The sequence below is a fragment of the Diorhabda sublineata genome, chromosome 5, assembly GCF_026230105.1.
Source record: "Diorhabda sublineata isolate icDioSubl1.1 chromosome 5, icDioSubl1.1, whole genome shotgun sequence".
Lineage (NCBI taxonomy): Eukaryota > Metazoa > Arthropoda > Insecta > Coleoptera > Chrysomelidae > Diorhabda > Diorhabda sublineata.
This window is the reverse complement of record NC_079478.1, coordinates 19,242,738-19,252,056: the sequence shown is the minus strand read 5'-3', so window position 1 is coordinate 19,252,056 and position 9,319 is coordinate 19,242,738. Positions and strand designations below refer to the sequence as shown.

Genomic DNA, 9,319 nt, shown 5'->3' with positions numbered 1-9,319 from the left:
CTGCTCGCACGCCCTCTTACTTCTCTTTCTACACCAATAGCACGCGAAAGTCGATATTGATTGGGAACAAAAATCAAACGTTGTCAAATCACAGAAAGTTTCTAATCACATTTTTCTTTATGTATATGCTTATATAATCTTCTTCTTCTTCTTTCTTCAATATATTGTAGGCCTGTAGTTTCCAGCTTGTCATCCTTGAGATTTTGATGTCCATGAATCCATCCATATTGTTGGAGGTCTTCCTAAAGGTCGTCGTGTCCCTGGTTTACCGTCTCGTGCGATTTTTGCTAATCTTTCTCTGGTCATTCTGTCCACGTGTTCATAGACGTGGAACAATAATTTTATTATTTATTTATTTTATCAGTATTATTAGGTATAATAGAATAATATATATATATATATATATATATATATATATATATATATATATATATATTAGGGATATATTAGCCTTTATAGTTAATTACAAAAATGATACACCGAACATCAAAAACTGAACGTTGAACGATATGACGTTTGTCACTTTCTGGCCTCGCGGTGGATGAGGAATTCAGTGAAGCATGCGTCAAGGTGCTGATTGGTTCTCTTCGCAATAGTCGCATTATTCTCATTTAGCGCTGACGCTCTAAGCCAGGAGGTCCTCGGGAATTAATCCCGCTATTACTAGGACAGCCTGTGGAGAAACCGTAGGTACCGGCAATCCTCAGCGCACCTTGTCTCTGTACCATCGTCATCGTTTTGCAGTGCTTCTTTGTCCTAAGTGCCCCTAACCCCATTATTTTAGTTTTGCTATTGGTAATATTAAACATATAACAATTTTAAATATATTTTAGGGACTGACTAATTCCATTTCGTAAATATTTCAACCAAAAATGAATTGTCATAATTATTCTAAATCAATTGTATAATCCAACAACTATTCATTGTATGAAATATTTACATAATGGATGTAAAACAATGTACAAAAATTGACTTTTAATCGAATCGTTTGTATAAAAGACTGTTGACCTAGTTATGACACTAGTCAATATGGGTTATCCAAAAATATACTTATTAATATTACCATTATTCATATCATCTCGCATTAATATATGTGAAGCACAAAAAAGTACCTTGGATTATTTTGTAGACCTTATAAATAAATCGATCAAAGAATCTTCAAATTACAAATTTCCTACGAATGCATATGAATATAAACCAAAAGATGATAAAGTGAAGGGTGAGTACAAATAATATGCTCTATCATTCTTATAATCGTAGAAATTTAATTTTTCAGTAAGTGTTTGATTTGTATAGGAATTTCACATTGTAGATATTAGGAAAGAAATTTTGCAAATCAGCAGCCTAGTCGATGATACTGTGGTTGTTTATAAGAATACAAATACGAAATTGATAAGGATTTTGCCCAAATTAAAACCTAGTTGAACTACAGATTATTATTGGAGAATTAAAAAAAAAAACAGTTTACTTTACTTACCAATGGTTTCAAAATTTGATATAACCATCAAAACTCTTTCACATTAAGACCCGTAAAAGAAAGTATATATTTCGAAATAATATTGGATCAGTCTTTCATATAGAAAACTATATAGTAGGATGATTCATTTCCAACAAAAATTTTTTCGGTGTTTAAGCAAAATATTAATCTGCATATTAAAAAAAATGCGGTATTGTTATCAATTTTAAGTACTTTCAAGTTTTTTGTGTAACTCGCACCAATAGGAGCGTTGAAGCACAGTTTTTTTAAAAAAATTTTTTCTCCTATTGGTGTACCAGTGCGAGTTACACAAAAAGCTCCAAAGCGACTTGTAAGAGCATAAAATTCCCCGCAAGGTCCATCGAACTGAGTTGCATTATTGTAAAAAGTGACTATGTATTAGAAATTTGAAGAAAAAAGTATTTATATGTATTTTAAATGGTAAAACTTTATATTCAAATAATAAGTACTTGAAATGGGTATTAAGAGCTCCAACTACTAGTCACATGAAAGCCATCAGCAAGGAACTTTATGATTCTAAGCTGAGAGATTTCAGAAAAAGAATATGGCTGGAGAATGTGATCTAAACTAGAGGATTACAATAAATTTGAAAAGTTCGTATTGAAATAGATCACAAACCACCATCGTAGATACCTGACACTGTGGAAAATGAGAGATACCTAGTCTAAAATGTTGAGAAAAAATAAGAGTGAGAAAATATGATGAGAGTTACCAGCTTACAGAAGAAGAAGTTGGAGCGTAATAAAGAATTGACAAAAATTTCAATTATTAAGAAGAAGTTCTAGCTGCATATCTTTATTTAATTTATCTTTATTTATCACTAGAAATATCTACATATTGGTCATGAAACGAATGTTTTTTCAATTTTCAAAATTCTAGTATTTGTAGCGAAGTTCAAATTTCAAGTGCCAAGGTCAATTAAAAGTTATTTTTTTTATATTTATACAAATCAACGGTCAAAGAGAAATTCATGAAAATGACGAAACTATGGTGTTAGCTTATACACCACTATTTTGGCAGTAAATAAGACTTACATTTCCTTATGACTCAGCTTCACTTTTAATCCATACATTTAATAAGGTTTTGTTGAATATATATAATCTTGGTATAGCTACAGTGTCACTATGAACTGCATCACTTTGATGATGATGTAATACTTTCTTCATTTTTTAGATTATGGTACTTACGATTTTGTCATAATTGGCGCTGGAGTAACCGGCAGTGTGGTGGCAAATAGATTGTCGGAAATAACTAACTGGAAAGTTTTATTAATAGAAGCCGGAGATTATAGTGATGGGGGCTTCATTCAAATCCCAGGTTTTTTGCGACAGCATAAATCTTCTAAATATAATTGGGAATATCCATCGGTGCCGCAAAAAAATATGTGCCTTGGTAGGTATATTATGAAGAAATTATGTGAAAAAAATTACATAGATTTTCCTTTATGTGAAAATGATTGATTGATTGATATAATCGATATAATTGATATAATGATTTTAGATATAACAGTATTCTTTTAATTTATGTACATAAGGACAGCTTGAACTAGAGCGTAAAATTTTCCACAAAAACTGGGAGTGCTGGCTGTAAGTCTATGTCGTTTAGGTGCAAGTCAACAAAGGCAACGATGAGACTGATTTGATTCCCAGATTTTTCAGCAATCTACACGCAAATTAGGCTCAACGGAGATGGATGGCATGAAACGAGCCACCAAATTTGATTGGTGACAGACTTTTGAACCGAACACGGTCTTCTAAGACGCCATCTCCACACTGTAGACATCATGGACGATCGGGAATACCGCTGGTGCGTGGAGAAGAAAGAAAATGAAGACCATATCATCGGTGATTGCCCAGCACTCACACGTACGAGTTTCAAACACTTGGGCAACCCGTCACAGCTCAATTCACAGGGTCCGATTTGCTTCTGAAATGACATCGGTCTTTGATAGTTTCAAGTGAGACACGACGGGGTTATCCGAAAGCATGTGTGCGCTACGGTTCTTGATAGCTCACTCCAACTATGAACTATATGCACATAAGGCTAGCCAGTTACTAAGAGATTTGGAATTGGAATCAGAGAAAATAGGTAGTAGACCTTGGCTCAATAATTAAATTGCTTTGCATCCATCTCATATTCTATAAACTTTCTTGAGTATCAAGTAGCTAGTCAAGTTGAATAGTGAAATTTGAACTTTAGTTCGAAATCTAATGATTCAGACTTTGACTTTACTAACAAGATATCATCTTTTGGGAAAATTTTTTAATTTATTTTCATCAAATTTGGATTTGATTTTATTTTGAACTTAATATGGTTTCTACTTTCCAAAGTGTATATGCGAGGCGTTTGCATTATCGCGTTTGTAGTTCCACACATGCCCTCTATGTAATTCCACACACCGGCAACGAACTGACGCCAAACCGGCATTTTTATCGGAGCGTACGGTTGTTGTGACAGTTTGAAATGTATCCGGTCTGTTATCCCTTTTTTGTGCTAAACGTATAAAAGCAATCGATAGTAATTGGGTTATGCGTGAAGAAAGCATTATATGTGTTTCTGTCAAAGGGAATAGACGCTTTGTGATCTTGATTATCTGTACAGTTTTTCAGAAACGTCTCGACGATACTTTTATCCACGTTGACGTTGGGTACCAAAAATGTTGGCAGAAGTGCACAAATCTAAGTGTTTAGCTAGTGTTTTTGCTTTTTTTACGTTACAATGAATATTATTTTCAAAGATATATAGTTACAACCCCTGAAATATGGAATGTTTACATTACACTACAATAACATGGAATAACTATCAAACGTAATAAAATTTCACTTTGTTTTAGGTAGTGTGAATCAAACCTGTGAAATAAGTCGTGGAAAAGGCGTAGGGGGCGGTTCTCTTGTTAATGAAATAATATATAGCCATGGTCCTTCCGAACAATACAATAGATTAGCTAGTAAACTGAATGACCCTTCGTGGAATTTTGAAAATCTTTTACCTTACTTCAAAAAAACCGAGCATTTCAGTTGGAGAAATACGAAAGCGCCAATAGACTTATCCTATCACGGTCAAGTGGGTTTACTACACAATGAGCATGGTTTACCAGATAGCGTTTTTAACCAACCCTTCTTTGAGGCGAACAAAGAAATGGGATATGAGATAATCGATTATAATGGACCAAACATGATAGGACCTTCTTATATTCAACGTTTCATTAAAAATGGAAAGCGACAAGATTTTGGATCTGTTTTTGTAACACCGTTCCTTGGACGACCCAGCTTAAAAGTAACTCAAAACAGTTACGTTATCAAAATAGAAATCAATAATGTTACGAAAGTTGCCGAGAGCGTTTTATTCACCAAAGATGGTGAAATTTATAGAGCGAAAGCTACTAAAGAAATTATATTATCCGCTGGTAGTATAGCTAGTCCTCAAATTCTCATGCTTTCAGGAATAGGTCCACAGAAACATTTGAAAGAGCTAAATATACCTGTAATAGAAAATTTAGCAGTAGGAGATAACTATCAAGATACTTCAATTGCAGTTCTACCTTTCATGTCCAGTTTTAAATACTATCAACCATCCCTCCGCGATCAACTGAAAGAATATTTCAATGGTACTGGTGCTTTATCATTTCCTCCATCGTTACCTCAACTTGTAGGATTTTATCAATTGAATAAAACAGAGACTGGTATACCAGATCTGGAATTTTTCACATTGGTTGGCTTAGACTTGAAAGCTTTAATGCAAGATAAGCCAAAATATTCCAATAACACGTTATTGATATTAGGTGTTGAATATTTTCCCACTAAATCTATTGGCTCGGTAAGACTGGCAAGTAATAATCCATATGATTATCCCTTAATAAATCCCAACGGCTTCTCTGATGAGCATAATGAAGATTTAGAAGGTTTATATCAAAGTGTGGAGTTCATTTTTAAGCTAGTTAATTCCGGACCATACAAAAAATATCAATTAAAATCTTTAAATGTTCCTGTTCCGGCTTGTTCAACAATTCAAGGTAAAGGAAGAGAGTACTGGCATTGTGCATTGAAACAAAATGCTATACCTGGATTACATATGGTGGGTACCTGTGCTATGGGTACTGACCCTAGCAAAGGAGCCGTAGTTGATTCGAATTTGAAAGTTTTTGGAGTCAATAATTTAAGAGTTGCCGACTGCAGTGTATACCCGAATAATATTGCGGGACATTCCACAATTCCCTGTGCAACTATAGGAGAGAAAATAAGCGATGTTATTAAAAAAGATTATGGAGAAACTGTGTACTTGAATTAAACGTATTTAAATAAATCATTTTATATGAAATATTGAAATGTTTTCTACATTCTTTTCTTCACTTTACTTCGTTTTTTGTTCGTGAGTGGATTCTAAATCTCGTGATACAACTTTGATTTGAACTTTGAAGCACTTGAATGTCTCAAATCCTTTTGAAACTTCAAATATTCCGCTTCACTTTGGCCACCATAATTAACCTGTATATATTTTATCTTATGATATAATTTTAAAAAAGTCTAGGTGATTCCGTAAAACTTTTGTATAAAACATTTTTATACTTCTATATTTGTAATAAAGTTGAAAGAGTGTATAGTGATAGTCCGGGAAGCAGTGTTTTTTTTTTCAAAGATGGTTGAGTTTAAAGGCCGAATCATAAACTTAATATTCCGTTTGCAGTTGCCGTTCGTGGGTGACGTTTGTCGTTTGAAGTTCGTAGTAAATTCTACATCCTATTCATAAATTTGACGTTGCTATCATTCACCTAATAATTTTTTTATTCTCTTGTTTTTGTGGTATTTTTGTTTGTAATCCGGTATTTATGGAAGATATCATGGAAAATAATGAAGGGAAAACAAGCAAAGCCAAAAGACCACCATAAACAAACAGACAGGAAGATAAATCACGTAACAAACGCAAACGCATGTGATTGACTTTTTTCTATTGCTTCGAACGGGGGCCGAAGGGAAAACATAAAATTATGTTGAAAGTCATCCACGGCAGACCGATCCCAAAACGGCAACTATGAATGGTCTTATGAATTTCAATGTTTGTGAAAGTCAAATTCATGACTCGGGCTTAATACTGTATGTCTCGCGGGTGCTGCGTGCGAAAAAGGCTGCGGTACTCGTGAAAGAAAAGTTTTCTTTCAGTTATTTTATCCCAGGTGAAATTGTTCTCATACAAAATTGATGCCAATTTGCAACGAAACCAACCATCGCAGTCGTGCGGCAGACGGGGGATGATGCGATTGTCGAGCGTGTTAATTTGACAAAAAAATATAAATTTCAAATTATCTTATCTCACTTGAAATTTTCATACATGATTTCATACATATACAGAAATATAATAATGACCGTCAGTTGCCAGTCTAGAGGGGGTAGACCATCAGTCGGGGTGGCGATTTTCTCTTTATCTTTCTCTTTATCCTCAATAGAAAATCCTCAATCATCATCCTATTATCATAGGAATTATCTGGGAATTATGGGAATTAATATCTGCTTCTGTTCCATCGTCGCTCGTGGAAATATTATCAATTAAAAATATAAAATCATATTGTTTAATATAAATTGTCCGAAATTAAGGAAGGAAACCATTATTTCTACCTTCAGGACTTACGTCTAAATTAGCAATGCTTTGATGGAAGGTGGCAATTATTGATCACTCACAAACCATTCAAATAAATATTTATCACCGCTTTCCTCACATCCATACTCAGTAAGCAATAAGGTAGGAGGCACGGGTACATGAACATTTTTCCAAATATTAGCGATGTATTCCGTGCCTACAACATGTTGCTGCAGTTCAGCTTTACAAAACTGAAATAAAGAGCCATCTATTCTTTTTTCCAAGTTTAGTGGACACAAGGCATTTTAATATCATTAACTCCTTTAAGTGCATATGATCTGCTTACAATTGGGAATTTGTGATATGTTCCAGAATGCTTAGTGTACATTCGAGACATTCGGAGAATTTCAAATTGGTTTTTTCTTTACGGTAGAAAGCTGAATTAAAATCTCAGTTCGTGAAGATATGAAGATATGAAATCTTGGTGCAAAATTCAAATTTGTACCTATTGTGTCATACAATTTGGTGATGTCAAGGAATTCTTGATTGTTTTTCGATTTCAACATGCATCGAGATTTGTAAATTCTTCCCGTTGTATAAGAGCAGCGTATTGTAATTTCAATATCAGAATTCAAGTGACAAATATGTGTCTGCTTCTTCGTGAGCTGCTCAACAATAACTTCATATTTATAACATTCCAGGTGAATGACGATAATTGTTTTTACACCGATCCATGGTGCCATGTAATCATTTGCCTAATATTTGATATAACTAATTGCCAAATTATTATCAGTAGTGAAAATGTTCAGTTTTCGCTTTTTTATTGCAAAATACATGGTTTCATTTACGCCATAGCATTTTCAAAATATTGTTCATGTTCACTGATTAAAAATGTCACGTATCAACAGATGATTCACGACTGAACAATAAATTAATGTCAAAAGCCCTTGTACCTTCCACGTTGGAAGGAGAAATTACCAAAGGGGCTGCAAATATGTAATGTCTTTAAATTGTGAATCTTTCTTGTGGCGAGTATTTAGTTTTAGACTATACATATTTTATTATATAGCGAGGACTAAAATATATTTATACTATATTTTACAATGTGAATTATTAGAAATGTGATAATAACCGTCAGGTAATTGCGTCTATTGACCGAAAAGTCGTCAGTCTATCGTTATGAAATTCCTCGCGTCACCCTGATTGACCGACTAAGCGATAGCCAGAATAAAAACGAGCATAACTCGCTATAAACGTTCATAAATGTCAGAGGTAGATTGACTTGCTGAGAAACTGTGATAACGCACACAATGATCGCGCTTTTGACGTCGAAGTTAACCAACTTCCTCTTTTTTATGCGCTAATCGTCGCTGAACGTCAAAAACATAACCTCACTTTTCTAATGTAGTTTGTAGTTGCAGATGCCCTGAAACATGACTTCTCTGACTGAAAAGCTAATAGAATTTATACCTGCTCATGAGTCAACGGTCGGCTGGATAAAAGATTTTCCCATTTGAAAATTCCGTAACAAAACTTCCTGATCTAATAGACAATCAGGTTTTGTGTTAAGTCTCTGCTCCTGTTCAAATGTTGATCGCAAAAACCTCGATTGATTCTTCTATTTAAAAAATTCGTCTGGATCTATTTGGTTCATTTTAAAATATGTTTTATTGAAGTAGCTGTAGATATTTCTAATTAAATTGAGGGGTCTCATCCACCAACGCCTTGTCAAATGACGCCTTGTATATATTTCTCCATGCATTTTATACAGTAAAGTAAGTATATAATACATTATAAATAATTCAAATTTTTTTATATACATGCACTTTTAAGGTTATGTTTACTAGTGAACCCTCGTCATGTTCGCGTTCATTATGTCTACCGCATTACCCCCACTCGACAGGCAGGATATTTTTTTGTCAAGCTAACGCACTCGAAAGACGCATTATCCCCCGTCTGCCGCACGAATGACGGTTGTTTTCGTTGCTAATTGACATCGATTTTGTGTGAGAACAATTTTTCCTGGGATAAAACAACTTCAGACAACTAACTTTTTTTTCACGATTATCGCTGCCTCCCATACACGCACCCATCGATGGTATTGAGATTTACGATCGATTTCGTGATAGGAACGTGTCTTCAACGCACCGTATTAAACTCAACTGATATCAAATTCCTTAAAAACAAAGCCCCTACCATGAATATCTGAAGAATATTTTCGAAAACATTAATAGAAAGACTTTATTGATA

The 9,319-nt window shown here is 34.1% G+C and overlaps 1 protein-coding gene across 1 annotated transcript; it reads left to right on the top strand.

Moving 5' to 3' along the window:
* Positions 1 to 977: 977 nt before the first annotated feature.
* LOC130443812 (glucose dehydrogenase [FAD, quinone]-like) lies at positions 978 to 6,172 on the top strand. Its single transcript, XM_056778663.1, has 3 exons — positions 978 to 1,219; positions 2,672 to 2,894; positions 4,336 to 6,172. Exons 1-3 carry the CDS (start codon positions 1,015 to 1,017, stop codon positions 5,783 to 5,785), a joined length of 1,878 nt encoding a protein of 625 aa, XP_056634641.1. The 5' UTR covers positions 978 to 1,014; the 3' UTR covers positions 5,786 to 6,172.
* The last annotated feature ends 3,147 nt before the right edge of the window (positions 6,173 to 9,319 follow it).

What these genes read in the sequence shown, in the direction of transcription:
- LOC130443812 (XM_056778663.1), top strand. Translation starts at nt 1,015, where the DNA reads ATGACACTAGTCAATATGGGTTATCCAAAAATATACTTATTAATATTA. An exon ending in AAAAGATGATAAAGTGAAGG is followed by an intron (nt 1,220 to 2,671) that starts GTGAGTACAAAT and finishes TTCATTTTTTAG; the next exon opens with ATTATGGTACTTACGATTTT. An exon ending in AAAAATATGTGCCTTGGTAG is followed by an intron (nt 2,895 to 4,335) that starts GTATATTATGAA and finishes TGTTTTAGGTAG; the next exon opens with TGTGAATCAAACCTGTGAAA.